Below are 23,597 nucleotides of genomic sequence, written 5' to 3' on the forward strand. Positions count from 1 at the left end.
CCCTCATGGTCCTTCCATCGATGGTGCTGGGCATCTTTAAGGGCACGCCCCTCATGGATCTTCCAACGATGGTGCTGGGCATCTTTAAGGGCACGCCCCTCATCCCAGCGGTGCCCTCATGGATCTTCCAACGATGGTGCTGGTTATCTTTAAGGGCACGCCCCTCTCATCCCAGCGGTGCCCTCATGGTTCTTCCATCGATGGTGCTGGTTATCTTTAAGGGCACGCCCCTCTCATCCCAGCGGTGCCCTCATGGTTCTTCCATCGATGGTGCTGGTTATCTTTAAGGGCACGCCCCTCATCCCAGCGGTGCCCTCATGGATCTTCCAACGATGGTGCTGGGCATCTTTAAGGGCACGCCCCTCATCCCAGCGGTGCCCTCATGGATCTTCCATCGATGGTGCTGGTTATCTTTAAGGGCACGCCCCTCTCATCCCAGCGGTGCCCTCATGGTTCTTCCATCGATGGTGCTGGGCATCTTTAAGGGCACGCCCCTCTCATCCCAGCGGTGCCCTCATGGTTCTTCCATCGATGGTGCTGGTTATCTTTAAGGGCACGCCCCTCTCATCCCAGCGGTGCCCTCATGGTTCTTCCATCGATGGTGCTGGTTATCTTTAAGGGCACGCCCCTCTCATCCCAGCGGTGCCCTCATGGTTCTTCCATCGATGGTGCTGGTTATCTTTAAGGGCACGCCCCTCTCATCCCAGCGGTGCCCTCATGGATCTTCCATCGATGGTGCTGGGCATCTTTAAGGGCACGCCCCTCATCCCAGCGGTGCCCTCATGGATCTTCCATCGATGGTGCTGGTTATCTTTAAGGGCACGCCCCTCTCATCCCAGCGGTGCCCTCATGGTTCTTCCATCGATGGTGCTGGGCATCTTTAAGGGCACGCCCCTCTCATCCCAGCGGTGCCCTCATGGTTCTTCCATCGATGGTGCTGGTTATCTTTAAGGGCACGCCCCTCTCATCCCAGCGGTGCCCTCATGGTTCTTCCATCGATGGTGCTGGGCATCTTTATGGGCACGCCCCTCTCATCCCAGCGGTGTCCTTATGGTTCTTCCATCGATGGTGCTGGGCATCTTTAAGGGCACGCCCCTCTCATCCCAGCGGTGCCCTCATGGTTCTTCCATCGATGGTGCTGGGCATCTTTAAGGGCACGCCCCTCTCATCCCAGCGGTGCCCTCATGGTTCTTCCATCGATGGTGCTGGGCATCTTTAAGGGCACGCCCCTCTCATCCCAGCGGTGCCCTCATGGTTCTTCCATCGATGGTGCTGGGCATCTTTAAGGGCACGCCCCTCTCATCCCAGTGGTGCCCTCATGGTTCTTCCATCGATGGTGCTGGGTATCTTTAAGGGCACGCCCCTCTCATCCCAGCGGTGCCCTCATGGTCCTTCCATAGATGGTGCTGGGCATCTTTAAGGGCACGCCCCTCTCATCCCAGCGGTGCCCTCATGGTCCTTCCATAGATGGTGCTGGGCATCTTTAAGGGCACGCCCCCCTCATCCCAGCGGTGCCCTCATGGTTCTTCCATGGATGGTGCTGGGCATCTTTAAGGGCACGCCCCTCTCATCCCAGCGGTGGCCTCATGGATCTTCCAACGATGGTGCTGGGCATCTTTAAGGGCACGCCCCTCTCATCCCAGCGGTGCCCTCATGGTTCTTCCATGGATGGTGCTGGGCATCTTTAAGGGCACGCCCCTCTCATCCCAGCGGTGCCCTCATGGTTCTTCCATGGATGGTGCTGGGCATCTTTAAGGGCACGCCCCTCTCATCCCAGCGGTGCCCTCATGGTTCTTCCATCGATGGTGCTGGGCATCTTTAAGGGCACGCCCCTCTCATCCCAGCGGTGCCCTCATGGTCCCTCCATCGATGGTGCTGGGCATCTTTAAGGGCACGCCCCTCTCATCCCAGCGGTGCCCTCATGGTCCCTCCATCGATGGTGCTGGGCATCTTTAAGGGCACGCCCCTCTCATCTCAGTGGTGCCACCATGGCCCTTCCATAGATGGTGCTGGGCATCTTTAAGGGCACGCCCCTCTCATCTCAGTGGTGCCACCATGGCCCTTCCATCGATGGTGCTCAGCAGCAGCACTTTTAAAATATCCTAAGCCTTCCTGATTGCTGAAATGAGTGTAGTTTCTGATATTTAAATGCTGACCCACTGTTCATGCTTGGATTTTACTCGCGAGTGAGTGTCACTCATGAGCTGGTGAATGTCACTCCTAAGAGCGGGTGACAGGAGGCGACCTGAAGCCCTGGCAGGTGTGAGCTGCCGAAGAGAGACCCACCCCCACCCTCCAACCCCCACCCTCCAACCCCCACCCCAGCAGGGGGGGGGGGTGTCTCAGCATCACGGGTGGGGGGTTTTTCTACCTCACCGGGTGGTGTCAGTATCACGTGGGGGATGGGGGGGGGGTCTCAGCGCCGAGCATAGCCCCCCGAGTCTTCAGAGCGCTGCTAGGCCCCCAGGAGGCGCTACCCGACCCCCCAGGCTCCCCCTCCGCGGGCACGCGCCCCTCTGCCGAGGGGCCCCTCCCCCGGGACACGCGCAGCGCGTGACATTCCACTCACCTCTGCGCGCGACGCTCACGCATACCGCGGCCTCCAGGGGGCCCGCCCTTTCCGGAAGCTGCGCTCCACTTCCGGGTCAGCGGCGGCAGCGCCAGGACCGGAGGCGAACTCGACAAGACCCGCCTCTTCCGCCGCGTCGTGGATTCTACTTCCGGGTCACCGCCGGCGAGGCTCCTCGCGGCTCTCTGCGGCGGCGGGAGACCCCAGAGCACTGTCCGTCTGTCCGCGAGCAGCGCTCCTGCTGTCTGTCTGGGAGGAAGTGACCCCCGTCCGTCTGTCCGGGGTCAAGAGCCCCCGTCCACGAGGAAGGACACATTCTTGACGCCATTTTCTCTAGTGATGCTCGCCTGAGGGTGGACAGATGGACAGACGTCCGCCCCCTCCATGCTCTGACCCTCCCGCTCTCCTTGCTTCCCTTCGTTCCCAGCCATACTTTAAGCCCCCCAAGGGGACTAATAGGCAGGAGTCACTTCTTTGGGCCTTTAATAACCAGCATTGGACTGAGCCTCGTTCCTCTGGCCTGGCGGCCACAGAGGCCTCACACCGGCTCGCGGCTGACGTGGATTTCTTGCTCCCCGTAAAAAACTCTGTGTACTTAGAAAAAAGCCCACGGCTCCTTGGGACTCGGAGAAGCTTAGAACCCTCAGACGCGCCTGTCGCCACCGAGAACGCATGTGGCATAAACACTTTGACCCGACTGAAAGAAAAAATCATCAGGCTAAGTTGGCAGAGTATAAAGCACCCATTAAATCAGAGAAATCATCATCACACTGCAATCAGAAGATAGCATCACTCAAGTCCCCCAGTGATCTATTTAAACGGATCCATGTATTATCCATACCGCCTGCTCCATCATATGACGAGAGTCGCAGGATTTCTATCACGGCATGGCTAAATATTTTCACTCCCAAAATTCTTGAGATTTACTTTTCTTTGGACAGTTTTAATTCTGAACTCTTGATCTCTGCCCAAAAGATTAATTCCACGGCCCTTAGTCCTCCCCAGACAGAGAAGAGGGATGTCTGCTTGCCTGCTTTCATCTCTCTATCGTATGAACAGGCCGACCACCTTCTACGAGGGATAAAAATTAGGCTCCCTTCTGGAACCTTGCTCCCTGCATCTGATAAAGTTGGGGTTGGGAAGGGACATCATTATTCTCCTCCTTACCTCAACTTTCAATCTGGCCATTTCCTCTGGATCCTAATCTCATAGTTGGAAAACAGCGGTGGTTAAACCTCTGCTAAAAAAACAACAACCTCGATCCATCTGAATTTAAAAACAATCTGGCCTTTTCCTGTTCCCACCAAGATCTTGGAAAAACACCTAAATGCCCAGCTGATGACGTATTTGGAATAACAGCATCTGCTTGCCTCCTCTCAGTATGGATTTAGGAGTTGGCACAGGACTTAGACTGCACTAATATCTGCAGTTAACCTCCGTTCCTTGGTTGATGCTGGGCAGACTGCGGTCCTGAATCTGTTGGGACATATCCGCGGTCTTTGACATCATATCTCTGACAAGGCTGATTGACCGCCTTCAGCAGCTAACAGTCTATCTGGACCCACTCATGGTGGCCAGGAATGCTTGGACAATGTTCCTGTCCCTATTGATTCAGCAAATAATCTTGGTGTCCTAGTTGATAACAAGCTGTCTTTTAATTTTCAGGTCAAGGGAGAGGAGTTGGCCTAACGGCTAGGGCAGTCGACCTCGGACCTAGGGATCTGAGTTTGAGTCTTGGTAACAACGCTAAAACATCCTGTGATTCTGGACAAATTACTTAATCTCCCCGTGCCTAACAGAAATGAATGTGTCCTCATGTAATGCAACTGGTGCTTTGTAAAGAGCTCTGGTACCTGATTCGGGTCAAGTTCGCGCTATATAAAACTCAGTAAAAATAAATAATTATAATTAGGGCTCCCAGTTTCATGGTATTTATTTTTTTAACATTTCCGTCTGTATTTATCCATATTTATTTTTTGATAATTTTTTCTGTATTTATCCACTTTTATTTTGCCGCAAGCAAAAACAAAAGATGCAGCTAGTATTTTTCCACATTTATTTTACTAGGCAATGTGCGCTTGGTTATTATAGGTTTAGATAGATTTATGTAGATGGTAAATGGGTTACTGCTTTTAACAATTATCCTTTTGTTACTTGCAGTTAGTAAATTGCAGTCCTAATGTAACCATTACTGTCTTATGCAACACATCATATACATTTTATTTACACACATATGATTTATTTTCAAGCGCTCTGAGACCTTGCATTATGATGAGTAGGGCTATAGCGCTGTAAAAGAAATAAATCCAATAGCAGAATTAAAATTGTTATTTGTTTAAATACTAGAATAAGACAACACATCTAACATTCCTACAGTGCGTTTATATCTCTTTGCTCCAGTGACTGAATTAAGTCAAATGCAGGCCTCTCTTAAGTGCCTGTGAAGTGACAAGCTGTGCGCATTTATTTTCCCTCAATTGCTTCTAGGGCTGCGTCTTCCTCCTCCCCGGCCCCCACCCCCAACAGCTTCCAGCCAGGATCCTTAAACAAAAGTGGGCTTGATGGCCCCTTAATGTCCACCTTTGTTATGGGTTCAGCTGAACTTTGAGAAGCCCTCTCCCCGTCCTGCACTGGGACAGGCTCGTCTTCTCCTGGCACTCAGCAGCAAAGGTTTATTGCCATTTTTCCGTTTCTATTTATAAATACAGACGAAAAAAATAATTTTCCGTCTGTATTTATATGCAAATATGCGTTTAAACGGAAAACCGGGAGCCTTAATTATAATACAATCTCATCCTGTTTCCGGGCTATAAGGACCCTCAGGAAGATATTTAAGTTTCTCTCTCTCTCCGTAAGCAAACAAGCAGCTGTGGCCCACATTTTCTCCAGAATGGATTACTGTAACACACGACCTGGACATCAACAAGGCCTCCATTGATAAGATGCAACTTCTCCAGAAGGCTGCAGCGAGACTGGTTTTGGACTTTCCAAAATTTCACTCGATCTCTGCTGCTATTTGGAAATTGAATTGGCTCCCAGCTGAGAAACTAAGCTTGTTTAAGGCCCTATGCATTTTTCACAAGGCACTTCACAACTTGGGACCGGAGGGAATTAAGCTGCTCTTTCAATGTTACGCTCCCATTAGACAGCTGCGCCCTGCCAATATCAATTGGCTGGTTATCCCCAGGTTTAGGAGGGCAAGATGGGGAGGAAGAGCCTTTGCTGTTGCGGCCTCCAAACTCTGGAACACTCTCCCCAAATCCATCTCTTGTCTCGAGGCACACCTTCCTTTCCGTAAGGCCTTGAATACCTGGCTTTTTGCCTTGTGACTGTTTCATGTAGAGGGATAATGCTCCCGCCCTCCTGGCAGAGTAACTGCTTTAGCGCCTTGGCGCCCTCAGGCATTTGATAGTGCTTTATAAGTTGATAATTTCTTCACTAAAATTGTGTGAATGAAGTATGATAAACACACCCCTTAAAGAAGAGGAGAAGTACCCAAAAGTAAATGATTGATAACAGCACTTGCGATAATACACAGGTTTTTTTTTTAAATAACCCATGAGCGTAGCTCTTATCCAAGAGGTCGGCAATCAAATGTCCAACTGAACCACATTTTTCAGCAACCACATCAGCACCCCGACATGATCTACTGTGTGCAAACTTAGAACTACCAACTATACCGTGGACTTTTTGTCTAACTTTTTGAATGAAAGAAACTCCCTGTTACCAGCAGACTAGAGACACCTTCCCTGGATTCATCCCATGACCTGCAATGTTAAATAGTTTATGTATTGTTGCACTTCTATGTACCCTCTGTTTACTGTGGGTGTTGCTGCCTCCGTTCATCACCAAAGACCTGCCTGGTCAGATGGAGTCCACCCAGGAACTTTTACTGCACTTGTGTAGGGACCTCTCCCATATCACTTACATTTACACCAAAGCCAACACTAGTATCTCACATGCATTACACAGCGCCTTCTTACACAACATGTTATCAGCACATGACCGTTGTGGTTTCCAAGACATAAGCCAGGTCATGTTACGTCTGTTGGCTGATACCGCATGCAGTAGGCACAGATAGGATTTACCTATCCCAAGAGATAGCCCCCTAACAAGCAAAATGCCTTCTACTATATCTACGTAGGATTAGGGCCAAATTACAACCCAACAAGGTTGAACCTCACAGAGTAGTAGTGAATCTGACCCGATACAAGACCAATCCAACAACACTGTACCTTTTCACTGAGTTTAGTGACATTAAAACTGAGCTAGATAGGATGCACATGAGGGACACCACAAGGGAGGGTACTGTTTGGCCCCAAGACTTCCCAGAGAAGAGATTCTTGGAGTTAGCAAAGCCACTGAACCAGAGGCATGAACATGTCTGCTCCTGCTATCTGTGGTACTAGGGTGGCCCTTAGCGTGTCCGGGGTAGTCGTCTTTAATAACAAATGGATCCCAGACATGGAGTTACAGTGTTGGGCCATCCATCTCGATGATACGAAGGGTAATGAGTCGCTACCCTATGTCAAGAAATCTGGGATACCAAGAAGGGTGGATATACGTGGCGAAAAGGGAAGGGGCAACTCCTAATCGTACAGAAATTGTGGCGCAAATGTACACATTCCGGATATGCAATGGAGCACCTCCTCGCTAATGGATAACGTCTGGCAGTGCGGTCAGCTTGCCTACACTCAGCTTGCCTCTGATCCCTCGTCATCATACACACCCGACCCTGGTCATTCCCAAAGAAGAACTGTCAGATTGTATTAACACCCACTAAGGAAGAAGACGATTCTGTTGCATCAGGCTCGTGAAAAAAGAACTGCTGATTATTTTGGCGGGGCTCAGTACAAGGACATTCCAGACACATTAAGACTGTTCTCTGTTGCACAAGTATCACTAGTAGGGCCCATACCCTTCTGCACCTTACAGACGAAAGAGAATGCTTGCTGGTTGCAGATAACTTAATTCAATCAAGGAAGAATTGAGAGCCATCCGCCTCATGGTAATGCAACATTGGACTAAATTACTCCAATGAAGGAAGGGGTGTGTGCCAAGATCGGTGCGTCCTGCTGCACATTTATCCCAGGCAAAGATATGGACAATGGGACTCGGACTCTTGCCATCTAAGCACTGCATCACTTAGAAAGAGACATGCATGAAGAGGGAGGTGCCCCCTGAGCAGTGATGGTTCACAAACTGGTTCTCCTGGATCCCCTAGTGGCTGTCCGGACTGTGCACATTATCGCTGTGCCTTTTCTTATTGCTTTTGTTTTTGTGTAGTTTCATGCAATTTGGCTGTTTCCTGCTGTAAAAACACAGTTCTCAAATAGAGTAGCATGCAAGTAACTAGGAAAGTAGCATTGGTCAAAACTGAAGAACAACAAATCCCCAACAATGTGACTGTCATGAAGTATGGGTTGGATAGTGTAGTTGAAAATTCAACTAGAGGAGGGAATGTTAATTTTGAAAAAGTCTGATAATAATGGTACATTCATATGTAAGAACAAAATAACATTTCTTTTATCGATTTCACCGTCAAGAACTCATTGTCATCCCAGACTCAGAAATATGTGGTCAGGCAGGCTCTGAAACCTAGGCCTACGCTCTGAACCTCAGCATCATCCTTGACTCCTCCCTCTCCATGAACCGCCAGATCAATACTGTCGCTTCCACTAGCTTCAACTGCCTCCGCATCCTCCGTAAGACCTTCAAATGGATCCCCCGCGACTGCAGAAGGACCGTCACCCACTCGCTCATAATAAGCAGGCTGTACTACAGCAACGCCCTCTACGCCGGAATCAACAGAACTCTTCTACACAAACTCCAAACCATCCAGAACGCCGCAGCCAGACTCATCCTCGGAACACCGCATCACAAGAACATGACCCAACACCTACGAGGCCTCCTCTGGCTCCCCGTCGAAAAGAGGATCACCTTCAAACTCTTCACCCACACCTACAAATCCCTCAACAACATTGGACCTAAATACCTCAACAAGAGAGTATCCTTCCATGTACCCAAGAGGAACCTCCGCTCCGCCGACCTCGCCCTGGCAGAGTTCCCCCGCATCCACAGAAACAGAACCGGTGGGAGAGCCTTCTTCTACATCGCAGCCAAGACCTGGAACAAGCTCCATGTGAACATCAGACGCTCCCCGACCCTGCACGCATTCAGGAAGAACCTTAAGACCTGGCTCTTCTACAGATCCTGAGCCGCTCAACCCCCCAGCACCATTAGACCCTCATGGGTGAGTAGCACGCTCTACAAACCCCTGATTGATTAATTGAAGGTTACTGATTAACAAATCACAGGTTGGGTGGCATGTAGCTGGCAGATAAACGCATGAAGAGGAAACTCCGATCTATCCCACAGATAGGCGCAGCGATACCACACTGGTCCAGGGAGATTGGTCTCAATAAAGCACACATGGCCAAAGGGGTGTGCACATTCCCAAAAACACCATAAAGTCAGATGCCACATGAAGTTAGGAACACATTGCAAATCAGAGCACAGCACATACAATGAATGCAGTGATCATTCACCCCTGATACCTACCGGACATCTGGACACACTAGCCACTGGCCCCCATTGTGTGCAAGGACATACGAGGCAAACCTGCATTTCTTTATCAGGGGCCTTATTTATGACTCCAAAGACAAGGCCCTCATTCTTTACCAAAAAAGGATCGACTGAAGCATTTAATGATGCCAAAGAAATATATAAAACCTTGCTGAGATAGATTGTACTTTGAGACAGTCTTCAGACCTGCTTCTTTAACTGTAATACTGGCTGAATCGTTTAATTAAACCAAACGTTCCTGTTTTGCCAAACGCCTGTTGTCTTTTTTTTTCCAAGGTAATTTCATATTCGAGCAACAAAGGGAGCATTCCCATGCAACCCCTCATGGGTTTTTATGCAAGTCCATACCCACTAACATTCGAAGACAGGAGTTTATGCCCAAAAAACCTAAGCAGCCTGGAGGCAGGCATATCAGTGGAGCAAGTTTCAAAACCTTCCTCATTTTTACAACTTTACATATGTGATTCGACCTGTTACCCACACACACAAAGTAGAACACATATTAAACAATAGTTTATATACTGGAAGGGTCTCCTTCCAGTACAAATTAATAGAACGCATGAACCATTGCACTGTGGTGGAAGGCAGCCAAATGCGTGCCAGTGTAGTGAGAGAGGGAAACAGTGTCATATCTTAGTATGTATGGTGCTGGTCTGCTCTGTCCCGTTCAAGTAATGCAGCACAGCACATTTGGTTGCTGCTCTGAGATGCTCGAAGAGTTAACAAATCTACCCTTCAATCTAAAATCCCAGCTGAGTGTAAAGTGAACTTAGCCCGGGGACCCGAACGTGGGACCAGATTTACAAACTCTGGGGCAGATTTACAAGAAACTGACGCATCTGTATAGATGTGTCAGTTTCCCTGCGCCGGAGTGAAAAACCCTTGCGCTGCAATAGATGCGCCGTATTTACAATACGGCGCACTATGACGCAAGGATTGACAGATAAGTCCGAAATTCTGACGCATCTGTTGGTGAAAAAGTCACGCATTGCTGGAGTTGTGCCGCTAGCATGACGCAACTTCAGCAATGCGTTTTGTGCCATATTTGCAATATACTGCTTCACTCCTTACTCCTGCTTCAAGCAGGCGTAAGGTTTTGGCGCAGTGGCATCCTAAAAGTCACGCAGTAAAATCTTGTAGATTTCACTGCATCACTTTTACGAGGCTTTCCTGCGTGGGAACGCCTACCCTGCATACATTATACCTGACGCAGGTATAATGTCATGCAGGGCTTTACAACGTGACACATCTCCCTAGATGCGTCACATAGTAAATTTGCCGCATTTTTTACACCGCCGGGGCGTCACGACGCAACAGCAGCGTAAATGTGATGCAAGGGGCTTGTAAATCTGCCCCTCTGTGTGTCGGTTTGCATTTGGGTTTGAGTTACTTTTCTGATGGAAACCTGATGCCAAGTGTTCAGGTGGGATTTAGTATCCAACTCAAATCGTGATTAGTGTTGGTTAGTAACTGAAAATAAAGCAAAGTTGCGCAGTGCACCCTCTTGCATTCATTTGCTCCAGGGCAGTGTTCCATCGTTGGTCTATGGGTGTTCTCATACAACCACCCATCGGTTTTGACGCTAATCCCTTCTCCAAGGAAGTGTACTCACGGATTTGCACCAAAATGCTTCTTGAGGCAGGCACAAGGAGAAATGCTTTCCTTTCACCTTGTTTTTCACACTTTGCATGTGTGCTGCATTGTACAGTCAACATACAAAGAGAGACAAGCCTTTAAACATTGATCTTGTAGTGGAAGCAAACCCTTCTAGTACAAAACCCATGCTTCAGACAACGCAGACACCCTTGCACCATGGCTCAGTATCCTCATCCCTGCCCACGACCCCCACATCTGACGAGCCAAAGCCGGGGTTTGCACCTTTTCCTAATTGCCACTAAAGTCTGGAATTACCTCCCCTTCCACTTCAGAGCCACGAGCTCAGTCACAAAATTCCACAACAAACTGAAAAGCAGGCTATTCCAATAGGCTCCATTTAGGGCAGCTCCACCCTTCTTTGATGCCAGGATCCCCTCCCGGGTGACATGCGCATGACACAAATAAACTGAACAGAACTTGACCAGAGAGCGGTGACGGATACATCTGACTCAGTGAAGGGTCCTGCAGCAGAAAATAAATTGTACAAGCAAATTATTGTGTAATTCGTTCAAGATATGTCACAACCATAGACCCACACATTTTACATTTGTGTAAAACCTCCATTTAATATTTGTGGTGTGCCACGTACATATATATATATAAATTTCTTCAATATCCTCTTGCTCAGCACACGTGTCTGACCTACAACAGAAAGACATTGTCTGGCGGCAACACAAGGAGCTCTTCAGTGAGTGAGCTACTTTCTCCTGCGGCACAGAACAGTATACTGGGAGCAAAAAACAAGCCAGAACTCAAACATGAATCAAAGAAGGAATAGGAAACTCTTTGTACTGAACGAATGCACTGAACGTCTGTGCGTGACTGCAGCAGTTTAGCCATTTCTTCCTCTAATTTTCAAGGCTGACACTTAGGCATGTTGCACTTTTAGACTTGTTTTATCTTTTGTAAGGCACATAAGGGATTATTTGCTGGGAGCAGTGAGCTGAGCATCCCCCCTAGGCATTTGTGAAAAGTGAAGTTACATGGGGCTTACTCGGCGAATCCCACCATGTGGCCAGCAAATGGCCCTGTTGGCTATCCAATCTCTTACGCTGATGCGCCTCAGCAGTGTTCTGATGGCGTTCATGAAGTTGCTGGGCCTAAGACTGCTGAGGCTGAAGGAGGTGACTGTGCGCACGTCTTCTTCAAGTACTTGGTCTCCTTTGCTCACAAGAACCACAGCTTCCTCCGCTGGTCTGGAGGCCTCTGGGGTCAGCTCTGCTTTCTCCTCAATGCACACAGCTGGCTCCTTGTCATCCTACGGATAGCAGTAAGAAAGTAAAGGTCAACTTATGTATATTTATAATTCTATGGTTCTGAAATTAAATGTTATGCTATCTAATTAAGACCTATTCAGAGCCAGCTGTGCATTTGTGTTTCTGTCCCGTGTATTGATAATTCATGTCACTGTGGGGTTCTATCAGTTAATTGTTTTCAGAGGATGTGGCGATTTTCTGCATTAGTGTTGATGAGTTCCCCTGTGCAAAGGAGCTGGGTGCATCCAGAGCTCCCTCGCCCTCCTTGGCTGGACTCAGAACACAGTGGCATGGTTCATTCAGAGTCAGCCCACACATACCCAGGACCTCTGCAGAGACCGAACATAAACAGAGCCCACACATGTCCCGGACCTCTGGAGAGACCTAACATAAACAGAGCCCACACATGTCCCGGACCTCTGGAGAGACCTAACATAAACAGAGCCCACACATGACCGGACCTCTGGAGAGACCTAACATAAACAGAGCCCACACATGACCGGACCTCTGGAGAGACCTAACATAAACAGAGCCCACACATGTCCCGGACCTCTGGAGAGACCTAACATAAACAGAGCCCACACATGTCCCGGACCTCTGGAGAGACCTAACATAAACAGAGCTCACACATGTCCCGGACCTCTGGAGAGACCTAACATAAACAGAGCCCACACATACCCGGACCTCTGGAGAGACCTAACATAAACAGAGCCCACACATGCCCCGGACCTCTGGAGAGACCTAACATAAACAGAGCCCACACATGACCGGACCTCTGGAGAGACCTAACATAAACAGAGCCCACACATGACCGGACCTCTGCAGAGACCTAACATAAACAGAGCCCACACATGACCAGACCTCTGGAGAGACCTAACATAAACAGAGCCCACACATGACCAGACCTCTGGAGAGACCGAACATAAACAGAGCCCACACATACCCAGGACCTCTGGAGAGACCGAACATAAACAGAGCCCACACATGACCAGACCTCTGGAGAGACCGAACATAAACAGAGCCCACACATACCCAGGACCTCTGGAGAGACCGAACATAAACAGAGCCCACACATGACGGGGACCTCTGGAGAGACCGAACATAAACAGAGCCCACACATGTCCCGGACCTCTGGAGAGACCGAACATAAACAGAGCCCATACATGTCCCGGACCTCTGGAGAAACCGAACATAAACAGAGCCCACACATACCCAGGACCTCTGGAAAGACCGAACATAAACAGAGCCCATACATGTCCCGGACCTCTGCAGAGACCTAACATAAACAGAGCCCACACATGTCCCGGACCTCTGGAGAGACCTAACATAAAGAGAGCCCACACATGTCCCGGACCTCTGGAGAGACCTAACATAAACAGAGCCCACACATGTCCCGGACCTCTGGAGAGACCTAACATAAACAGAGCCCACACATGTCCCGGACCTCTGGAGAGACCTAACATAAACAGAGCCCACACATGTCCGGACCTCTGCAGAGACCTAACATAAACAGAGCCCACGCATGTCCCGGACCTCTGGAGAGACCGAACATAAACAGAGCCCACACATGACCGGGACCTCTGGAGAGACCGAACATAAACAGAGCCCACACATGACCCCGACCTCTGGAGAGACCTAACATAAACAGAGCCCACACATGTCCCGGACCTCTGCAGAGACCTAACATAAACAGAGCCCACACATGTCCCGGACCTCTGGAGAGACCTAACATAAACAGAGCCCACACATGTCCCGGACCTCTGCAGAGACCTAACATAAACAGAGCCCACACATGTCCCGGACCTCTGGAGAGACCTAACATAAACAGAGCCCACACATGTCCCGGACCTCTGGAGAGACCTAACATAAACAGAGCCCACACATGTCCCGGACCTCTGGAGAAACCGAACATAAACAGAGCCCACACATGTCCCGGACCTCTGGAGAGACCTAACATAAACAGAGCCGACACATGTCCCGCACCTCTGCAGAGACCTAACATAAACAGAGCCCACACATGTCCCGCACCTCTGCAGAGACCTAACATAAACAGAGCCCACACATGTCCTGGACCTCTGCAGAGACCTAACATAAACAGAGCCCACACATGACCGGGACCTCTGGAGAGACCGAACATACACAGAGCCCACACATGACCCCGACCTCTGGAGAGACCTAACATAAACAGAGCCCACACATGTCCCGGACCTCTGCAGAGACCTAACATAAACAGAGCCCACACATGTCCCGGACCTCTGGAGAGACCTAACATAAACAGAGCCCACACATGTCCCGGACCTCTGCAGAGACCTAACATAAACAGAGCCCACACATGTCCCGGACCTCTGGAGAGACCTAACATAAACAGAGCCCACACATGTCCCGGACCTCTGGAGAGACCTAACATAAACAGAGCCCACACATGTCCCGGACCTCTGGAGAAACCGAACATAAACAGAGCCCACACATGTCCCGGACCTCTGGAGAGACCTAACATAAACAGAGCCAACACATGTCCCGCACCTCTGCAGAGACCTAACATAAACAGAGCCCACACATGTCCCGGACCTCTGCAGAGACCTAACATAAACAGAGCCCACACATGTCCCGGACCTCTGCAGAGACCTAACATAAACAGAGCCCACACATGACCGGACCTCTGGAGAGACCTAACATAAACAGAGCCCACACATGTCCCGGACCTCTGGAGAGACCTAACATAAACAGAGCCCACACATGTCCCGGACCTCTGGAGAGACCTAACATAAACAGAGCCCACACATGTCCCGGACCTCTGGAGAGACCTAACATAAACAGAGCCCACACATGTCCCGGACCTCTGGAGAGACCTAACATAAACAGAGCCCACACATGACCCGGACCTCTGGAGAGACCTAACATAAACAGAGCCCACACATACCCAGGACCTCTGCAGAGACCTAACATAAACAGAGCCCACACATGACCGGGACCTCTGGAGAGACCGAACATACACAGAGCCCACACATGACCCCGACCTCTGGAGAGACCTAACATAAACAGAGCCCACACATGTCCCGGACCTCTGCAGAGACCTAACATAAACAGAGCCCACACATGTCCCGGACCTCTGGAGAGACCTAACATAAACAGAGCCCACACATGTCCCGGACCTCTGCAGAGACCTAACATAAACAGAGCCCACACATGTCCCGGACCTCTGGAGAGACCTAACATAAACAGAGCCCACACATGTCCCGGACCTCTGGAGAGACCTAACATAAACAGAGCCCACACATGTCCCGGACCTCTGGAGAAACCGAACATAAACAGAGCCCACACATGTCCCGGACCTCTGGAGAGACCTAACATAAACAGAGCCGACACATGTCCCGCACCTCTGCAGAGACCTAACATAAACAGAGCCCACACATGTCCCGGACCTCTGCAGAGACCTAACATAAACAGAGCCCACACGTGTCCCGGACCTCTGCAGAGACCTAACATAAACAGAGCCCACACATGACCGGACCTCTGGAGAGACCTAACATAAACAGAGCCCACACATGTCCCGGACCTCTGGAGAGACCTAACATAAACAGAGCCCACACATGTCCCGGACCTCTGGAGAGACCTAACATAAACAGAGCCCACACATGTCCCGGACCTCTGGAGAGACCTAACATAAACAGAGCCCACACATGTCCCGGACCTCTGGAGAGACCTAACATAAACAGAGCCCACACATGACCCGGACCTCTGGAGAGACCTAACATAAACAGAGCCCACACATACCCAGGACCTCTGCAGACCTAACATAAACAGAGCCCACACATGTCCCGGACCTCTGGAGAGACCTAACATAAACAGAGCCCACACATGTCCCGGACCTCTGCAGAGACCGAACATAAACAGAGCCCACACATGACCCGGACCTCTGGAGAGACCTAACATAAACAGAGCCCACACATGTCCCCGACCTCTGGAGAGACCGAACATAAACAGAGCCCACACATGTCCCGGACCTCTGGAGAGACCTAACATAAACAGAGCCCACACATGACCAGGACCTCTGCAGAGACCTAACATAAACAGAGCCCACACATACCCAGGACCTCTGGAGAGACCTAACATAAACAGAGCCCACACATGTCCCCGACCTCTGCAGAGACCTAACATAAACAGAGCCCACACATGTCCCGGACCTCTGGAGAGACCTAACATAAACAGAGCCCACACATGTCCCGGACCTCCGGAGAGACCTAACATAAACAGAGTCCACACATGTCCCGGACCTCTGGAGAGACCTAACATAAACAGAGCCCACACATGTCCCGGACCTCTGGAGAGACCTAACATAAACAGAGTCCACACATGTCCCGAACCTCTGCAGAGACCTAACATAAACAGAGCCCACACATGTCCGGACCTCTGGAGAGACCTAACATAAACAGAGCCCACACATGACCGGACCTCTGGAGAGACCTAACATAAACAGAGCCCACACATGTCCCGGACCTCTGGAGAGACCTAACATAAACAGAGCCCACACATGACCGGACCTCTGCAGAGACCTAACATAAACAGAGCCCACACATGACCGGACCTCTGGAGAGACCTAACATAAACAGAGCCCACACATGCCCCGGACCTCTGCAGAGACCTAACATAAACAGAGCCCACACATGACCGGGACCTCTGGAGAGACCTAACATAAACAGAGCCCACACATGTCCCGGACCTCTGGAGAGACCTAACATAAACAGAGCCCACACATGTCCCGGACCTCTGGAGAGACCTAACATAAACAGAGCCCACACATGTACCGGACCTCTGGAGAGACCTAACATAAACAGAGCCCACACATGACCGGACCTCTGGAGAGACCTAACATAAACAGAGCCCACACATGTCCCGGACCTCTGGAGAGACCTAACATAAACAGAGCCCACACATGTCCCGCACCTCTGCAGAGACCTAACATAAACAGAGCCGACACATGTCCCGGACCTCTGGAGAGACCTAACATAAACAGAACCCACACATGTCCCGGACCTCTGCAGAGACCTAACATAAACAGAGCCCACACATGTCCCGGACCTCTGCAGAGACCTAACATAAACAGAGCCCACACATACCCAGGACCTCTGGAGAGACCTAACATAAACAGAGCCCACACATGTCCCGGACCTCTGGAGAGACCTAACATAAACAGAGTCCACACATACCCGGGACCTCTGCAGAGACCTAACATAAACAGAGCCCACACATACCCCGGACCTCTGGAGAGACCTAACATAAACAGAGCCCACACATGTCCCGGACCTCTGGAGAGACCTAACATAAACAGAGCCCACACATGTCCCGGACCTCTGGAGAGACCTAACATAAACAGAGCCCACACATGACCCAGACCTCTGCAGAGACCTAACAAAAACAGAGCCCACACATGACCAGGACCTCTGCAGAGACCTAACATAAACAGAGCCCACACATGACCGAACCTCTGGAGAGACCTAACATAAACAGAGCCCACACATGTCCCGGACCTCTGGAGAGACCTAACATAAACAGAGCCCACACATGACCAGGACCTCTGCAGAGACCTAACATAAACAGAGCCCACACATGACCGGACCTCTGGAGAGACCGAACATAAACAGAGCCCACACATGACCGGGACCTCTGGAGAGACCTAACATAAACAGAGCCCACACATGTCCCGGACCTCTGGAGAGACCTAACATAAACAGAGCCCACACATGACCGGACCTCTGGAGAGACCTAACATAAACAGAGCCCACACATGACCGGACCTCTGGAGAGACCTAACATAAACAGAGCCCACACATGTCCCGGACCTCTGGAGAGACCTAACATAAACAGAGCCCACACATGACCAGGACCTCTGCAGAGACCTAACATAAACAGAGCCCACACATGACCGGACCTCTGGAGAGACCTAACATAAACAGAGCCCACACATGTCCCGGACCTCTGGAGAGACCTAACATAAACAGAGCCCACACATGTCCCGGACCTCTGCAGAGACCGAACATAAACAGAGCCCAAACATGACGGGGACCTCTGGAGAGACCGAACATAAACAGAGCCCACACATGACCGGGACCTCTGGAGAGACCTAACATAAACAGAGCCCACACATACCCAGGACCTCTGGAGAGACCTAACATAAACAGAGCCCACACATGTCCCGGACCTCTGGAGAGACCTAACATAAACAGAGTCCACACATGTCCCGGACCTCTGGAGAGACCTAACATAAACAGAGCCCACACATGCCCCGGACCTCTGGAGAGACCTAACATAAACAGAGCCCACACATGCCCCGAACCTCTGGAGAGACCTAACATAAACAGAGCCCACACATGCCCCGGACCTCTGGAGAGACCTAACATAAACAGAGCCCACACATACCCAGGACCTCTGCAGAGACCTAACATAAACAGAGCCCACACATGTCCCGGACCTCTGGAGAGACCTAACATAAACAGAGCTCACACATGACCGGACCTCGGGAGAGACCTAACATAAACAGAGCCCACACATGGCCGGACCTCTGGAAAGACCTAACATAAACAGAGCCCACACATGTCCCGGACCTCTGGAGAGACCTAACATAAACAGAGCTCACACATGACCGGACCTCTGGAGAGACCTAACATAAACAGAGCCCACACATGACCGGACCTCTGGAGAGACCTAACATAAACAGAGCCCACACATGTCCCGGACCTCTGGAGAGACCTAACATAAACAGAGCCCACACATGTCCGGACCTCTGCAGAGACCTAACATAAACAGAGCCCACACATGTCCCGGACCTCTGGAGAGACCTAACATAAACAGAGCCCACACATGTCCGGACCTCTGCAGAGACCTAACATAAACAGAGCCCACACATGTCCCGGACCTCTGGAGAGACCTAACATAAACAGAGCCCACACATGTCCCGGACCTCTGGAGAGACCTAACATAAACAGAGCCCACACATGACCCGGACCTCTGGAGAGACCTAACATAAACAGAGCCCACACATTACCGGACCTCGGGAGAGACCTAACATAAACAGAGCCCACCCATGTCCCGGACCTCTGCAGAGACCTAACATAAACAGAACCCACACATGTACCGGACCTCTGGAGAGACCTAACATAAACAGAGCCCACACATGTCCCGGACCTCTGGAGAGACCTAACATAAACATAGCCCACACATGACGGGGACCTCTGGAGAGACCTAACATAAACAGAGCCCACACATGACGGGGACCTCTGGAGAGACCTAACATAAACAGAGCCCACACATGTCCCGGACCTCTGCAGAGACCGAACATAAACAGAGCCCACACATGACCGGACCTCTGGAGAGACCTAACATAAACAGAGCCCACACATGACCGGGACCTCTGGAGAGACCTAACATAAACAGAGCCCACACATGACCGGGACCTCTGGAGAGACCTAACATAAACAGAGCCCACACATACCCAGGACCTCTGGAGAGACCTAACATAAACAGAGCCCACACATGTCCCGGACCTCTGGAGAGACCTAACATAAACAGAGCCCACACATGTCCCGGACCTCTGGAGAGACCTAACATAAACAGAGCCCACACATGTCCCGGACCTCTGGAGAGACCTAACATAAACAGAGCCCACACATGTCCCGGACCTCTGGAGAGACCTAACATAAACAGAGCCCACACATGTCCCGGACCTCTGGAGAGACCTAACATAAACAGAGCCCACACATGACCCGGACCTCTGGAGAGACCTAACATAAACAGAGCCCACACATACCCAGGACCTCTGCAGAGACCTAACATAAACAGAGCCCACACATGTCCCGGACCTCTGGAGAGACCTAACATAAACAGAGCCCACACATGTCCCGGACCTCTGCAGAGACCGAACATAAACAGAGCCCACACATGACCCGGACCTCTGGAGAGACCTAACATAAACAGAGCCCACACATGTCCCCGACCTCTGGAGAGACCGAACATAAACAGAGCCCACACATGTCCCGGACCTCTGGAGAGACCTAACATAAACAGAGCCCACACATGACCAGGACCTCTGCAGAGACCTAACATAAACAGAGCCCACACATACCCAGGACCTCTGGAGAGACCTAACATAAACAGAGCCCACACATGTCCCCGACCTCTGCAGAGACCTAACATAAACAGAGCCCACACATGTCCCGGACCTCTGGAGAGACCTAACATAAACAGAGCCCACACATGTCCCGGACCTCTGGAGAGACCTAACATAAACAGAGTCCACACATGTCCCGGACCTCTGGAGAGACCTAACATAAACAGAGCCCACACATGTCCCGGACCTCTGGAGAGACCTAACATAAACAGAGTCCACACATGTCCCGAACCTCTGCAGAGACCTAACATAAACAGAGCCCACACATGTCCGGACCTCTGGAGAGACCTAACATAAACAGAGCCCACACATGACCGGACCTCTGGAGAGACCTAACATAAACAGAGCCCACACATGTCCCGGACCTCTGGAGAGACCTAACATAAACAGAGCCCACACATGACCGGACCTCTGCAGAGACCTAACATAAACAGAGCCCACACATGACCGGACCTCTGGAGAGACCTAACATAAACAGAGCCCACACATGACCGGACCTCTGCAGAGACCTAACATAAACAGAGCCCACACATGACCGGACCTCTGGAGAGACCTAACATAAACAGAGCCCACACATGCCCCGGACCTCTGCAGAGACCTAACATAAACAGAGCCCACACATGTCCCGGACCTCTGGAGAGACCTAACATAAACAGAGCCCACACATGTCCCGGACCTCTGGAGAGACCTAACATAAACAGAGCCCACACATGTCCCGGACCTCTGCAGAGACCTAACATAAACAGAGTCCACACATGTCCCGGACCTCTGGAGAGACCTAACATAAACAGAGCCCACACATGACCGGACCTCTGGAGAGACCTAACATAAACAGAGCCCACACATGTCCCGGACCTCTGGAGAGACCTAACATAAACAGAGCCCACACATGTCCCGCACCTCTGCAGAGACCTAACATAAACAGAGCCGACACATGTCCCGGACCTCTGGAGAGACCTAACATAAACAGAACCCACACATGTCCCGGACCTCTGCAGAGACCTAACATAAACAGAGCCCACACATGTCCCGGACCTCTGCAGAGACCTAACATAAACAGAGCCCACACATACCCAGGACCTCTGGAGAGACCTAACATAAACAGAGCCCACACATGTCCCGGACCTCTGGAGAGACCTAACATAAACAGAGTCCACACATACCCGGGACCTCTGCAGAGACCTAACATAAACAGAGCCCACACATACCCCGGACCTCTGGAGAGACCTAACATAAACAGAGCCCACACATGTCCCGGACCTCTGGAGAGACCTAACATAAACAGAGCCCACACATGTCCCGGACCTCTGGAGAGACCTAACATAAACAGAGCCCACACATGACCCAGACCTCTGCAGAGACCTAACATAAACAGAGCCCACACATGACCAGGACCTCTGCAGAGACCTAACATAAACAGAGCCCACACATGACCGGACCTCTGGAGAGACCTAACATAAACAGAGCCCACACATGTCCCGGACCTCTGGAGAGACCTAACATAAACAGAGCCCACACATGACCAGGACCTCTGCAGAGACCTAACATAAACAGAGCCCACACATGACCGGACCTCTGGAGAGACCGAACATAAACAGAGCCCACACATGACCGGGACCTCTGGAGAGACCTAACATAAACAGAGCCCACACATGTCCCGGACCTCTGGAGAGACCTAACATAAACAGAGCCCACACATGACCGGACCTCTGGAGAGACCTAACATAAACAGAGCCCACACATGACCGGACCTCTGGAGAGACCTAACATAAACAGAGCCCACACATGTCCCGGACCTCTGGAGAGACCTAACATAAACAGAGCCCACACATGACCAGGACCTCTGCAGAGACCTAACATAAACAGAGCCCACACATGACCGGACCTCTGGAGAGACCTAACATAAACAGAGCCCACACATGTCCCGGACCTCTGGAGAGACCTAACATAAACAGAGCCCACACATGTCCCGGACCTCTGCAGAGACCGAACATAAACAGAGCCCAAACATGACCGGACCTCTGGAGAGACCGAACATAAACAGAGCCCACACATGACCGGGACCTCTGGAGAGACCTAACATAAACAGAGCCCACACATACCCAGGACCTCTGGAGAGACCTAACATAAACAGAGCCCACACATGTCCCGGACCTCTGGAGAGACCTAACATAAACAGAGTCCACACATGTCCCGGACCTCTGGAGAGACCTAACATAAACAGAGCCCACACATGCCCCGGACCTCTGGAGAGACCTAACATAAACAGAGCCCACACATGCCCCGAACCTCTGGAGAGACCTAACATAAACAGAGCCCACACATGCCCCGGACCTCTGGAGAGACCTAACATAAACAGAGCCCACACATACCCAGGACCTCTGCAGAGACCTAACATAAACAGAGCTCACACATGACCGGACCTCGGGAGAGACCTAACATAAACAGAGCCCACACATGGCCGGACCTCTGGAGAGACCTAACATAAACAGAGCCCACACATGTCCCGGACCTCTGGAGAGACCTAACATAAACAGAGCTCACACATGACCGGACCTCTGGAGAGACCTAACATAAACAGAGCCCACACATGACCGGACCTCTGGAGAGACCTAACATAAACAGAGCCCACACATGTCCCGGACCTCTGGAGAGACCTAACATAAACAGAGCCCACACATGTCCGGACCTCTGCAGAGACCTAACATAAACAGAGCCCACACATGTCCCGGACCTCTGGAGAGACCTAACATAAACAGAGCCCACACATGTCCGGACCTCTGCAGAGACCTAACATAAACAGAGCCCACACATGTCCCGGACCTCTGGAGAGACCTAACATAAACAGAGCCCACACATGTCCCGGACCTCTGGAGAGACCTAACATAAACAGAGCCCACACATGACCCGGACCTCTGGAGAGACCTAACATAAACAGAGCCCACACATGACCGGACCTCGGGAGAGACCTAACATAAACAGAGCCCACCCATGTCCCGGACCTCTGCAGAGACCTAACATAAACAGAACCCACACATGTACCGGACCTCTGGAGAGACCTAACATAAACAGAGCCCACACATGTCCCGGACCTCTGGAGAGACCTAACATAAACATAGCCCACACATGACGGGGACCTCTGGAGAGACCTAACATAAACAGAGCCCACACATGACGGGGACCTCTGGAGAGACCTAACATAAACAGAGCCCACACATGTCCCGGACCTCTGCAGAGACCGAACATAAACAGAGCCCACACATGACCGGACCTCTGGAGAGACCGAACATAAACAGAGCCCACACATGACCGGGACCTCTGGAGAGACCTAACATAAACAGAGCCCACACATGACCGGGACCTCTGG

At 50.8% G+C, this 23,597-nt stretch overlaps 2 protein-coding genes across 2 annotated transcripts in view; both read right to left on the reverse strand.

Annotated features, from left to right (window-relative positions):
- The window catches only part of LOC144798318 (uncharacterized), a 28,575-nt gene extending 25,918 nt beyond the window's left edge, over positions 1-2,657 (reverse strand). The window contains exon 1 of the mRNA XM_078669130.1: positions 2,570-2,657. The gene's annotated coding sequence lies outside the window, so the exon portion shown is untranslated. The remainder of the gene's footprint in view (positions 1-2,569) is intronic.
- A 9,132-nt stretch (positions 2,658-11,789) lies between these two features.
- The window catches only part of LOC144798233 (uncharacterized), a 197,805-nt gene continuing 185,997 nt past the window's right edge, over positions 11,790-23,597 (reverse strand). Inside the window, exon 15 of the mRNA XM_078668982.1 lies at positions 11,790-12,068. Within this exon, the coding sequence (XP_078525108.1) occupies positions 11,790-12,068 (279 nt within the window). The remainder of the gene's footprint in view (positions 12,069-23,597) is intronic.

The sequence above is a fragment of the Lissotriton helveticus genome, chromosome 12 (assembly GCF_964261635.1).
Source record: "Lissotriton helveticus chromosome 12, aLisHel1.1, whole genome shotgun sequence".
NCBI classification, from domain to species: Eukaryota; Metazoa; Chordata; class Amphibia; order Caudata; family Salamandridae; genus Lissotriton; species Lissotriton helveticus.